Source organism: Limulus polyphemus, unplaced genomic scaffold, assembly GCF_000517525.1.
Source record: "Limulus polyphemus unplaced genomic scaffold, Limulus_polyphemus-2.1.2 Scaffold9472, whole genome shotgun sequence".
Lineage (NCBI taxonomy): Eukaryota > Metazoa > Arthropoda > Merostomata > Xiphosura > Limulidae > Limulus > Limulus polyphemus.
In genome coordinates this window covers 27270-28715 of record NW_013675082.1, presented here as the reverse complement: position 1 = coordinate 28715, position 1446 = coordinate 27270, and the positions used below count along the sequence as shown (strand labels likewise).

Sequence of the window (1446 nt, the reverse complement as noted above, 5' to 3'; positions counted from 1 at the left end):
GGTTTATTTTTTTATTTTCATACGCTTGGATAGTTTCTTTTAAGAGTTTCTCAAAGAAACTAATATTTCGTATTAGTTTTCAATGGTTCTGTACGAATGATCTTCCTGACGATAAAAAGGGGCTCGCTCCTCTTGGAAAACAGAATCTATATTTTCGTTTGTACGTTCCTCTAGGATTCCATTTTGCTCTCAAGACGCTACAAAAGCCGTAGTCTTCAGGAATACGCATAAATAAAAAAAAGTATCTTACGTTTAACCGTCTTACACGTTTGGCTGTATCAGGTACGTTATTATTAAATCCATACGTTTTAAAGATTTGATTCTGTGTTACAATTCTCCCACTAATGTTTTCATTGGCAACTTATGCTGAAGTTTTACATTTACTTCTGTCCGCAGACCTGGCTGTGCCGCTCCGTTCTCTCAGTGAAAATGTACGCTGCGTTAGCTAGTATCAACTGGATGTTTAACGAAGGCCTGCTTCTACACACTAGGACGGCTGTATGTGTCTTTCAACAAGACGCTCCCTTTAAACTGTATTACTTCGTAGGCTGGGGTAAGTATTTGGGTCACTCTGAGTCTTTAAACAATATTCTCCTTTTAAACTGTGTTAATTAGTAGTCTGGGGGTAAGTATTTAGATCACTTTGTGTCTTTAAACAAGACGTTCCTTTTTTCTGAGACGTTGTAACTATTGTGTCGTCAGGTTTGTTTCCTGTGTTGAACATATGAATTTTGGGACTAACTACAGGTTGAAAATGTGGACTACTCTAACCCGTTAGGGAAGTTTCCCTAAAATTATGTTCCTATTGAATCATAAGTTTCAAGTTACACGTTAAGACCACACCAATAGAAACCACGAAGAAATTCCATAATTACGAACTCAGATTCTAAATTAGAGATTACTGCGTGTTGAAAAAAATGTCATGTATCGCCTAGCTATAATCGAAACTGATTAAATCGTTACTAAAGAAACATTTTGGACATTACAATATCAGAAGTTTTATTTAAAAAAAAAGGATTTATTGGGGGGGGACAAAGAAGATTGACCCATAGTGTGTTCCCCAGTTCAACTGGGGCCCCCTGTACTGTGGTTTAATTTGAATAATCCGTTCTGACTACAGAAACTACTCTTTAGGGTCCCCCCTCCCGAATTTGGGAAGCCGGCCTTCCCCCTCGTCCCCCACACCCAAAGACACCCCCCCTACATAATAGACAAGATTATTGATGAGAGCGTTTGAAACTTTCTGCTATTTATTTAACGTTTATTTTATAAAATCTTGTTTTAAAGAAGTTAGTTTTACTGTAATATTGTGATATTCTGGGGCGTTAATTGTTCCAAATTTAATTAATATTTATTGAAATCTGATATAAATATATCATCCATAATATCTGTTTTCTAAAAATAAGTATACCGAAGTTAGTTAAGTACTATACTACAGAGATATAT

The 1446-nt window shown here is 36.0% G+C and overlaps 1 protein-coding gene across 1 annotated transcript in view; it reads left to right on the top strand.

Moving 5' to 3' along the window:
• Positions 1–396: 396 nt before the first annotated feature.
• The window catches only part of LOC106475937 (PDF receptor-like), a gene marked incomplete at its 5' end in the record, with an annotated part of 11155 nt that continues 10105 nt past the window's right edge, over positions 397–1446 (top strand). Inside the window, one exon of the mRNA XM_022379937.1 lies at positions 397–553. Within this exon, the coding sequence (XP_022235645.1) occupies positions 397–553 (157 nt within the window). The remainder of the gene's footprint in view (positions 554–1446) is intronic.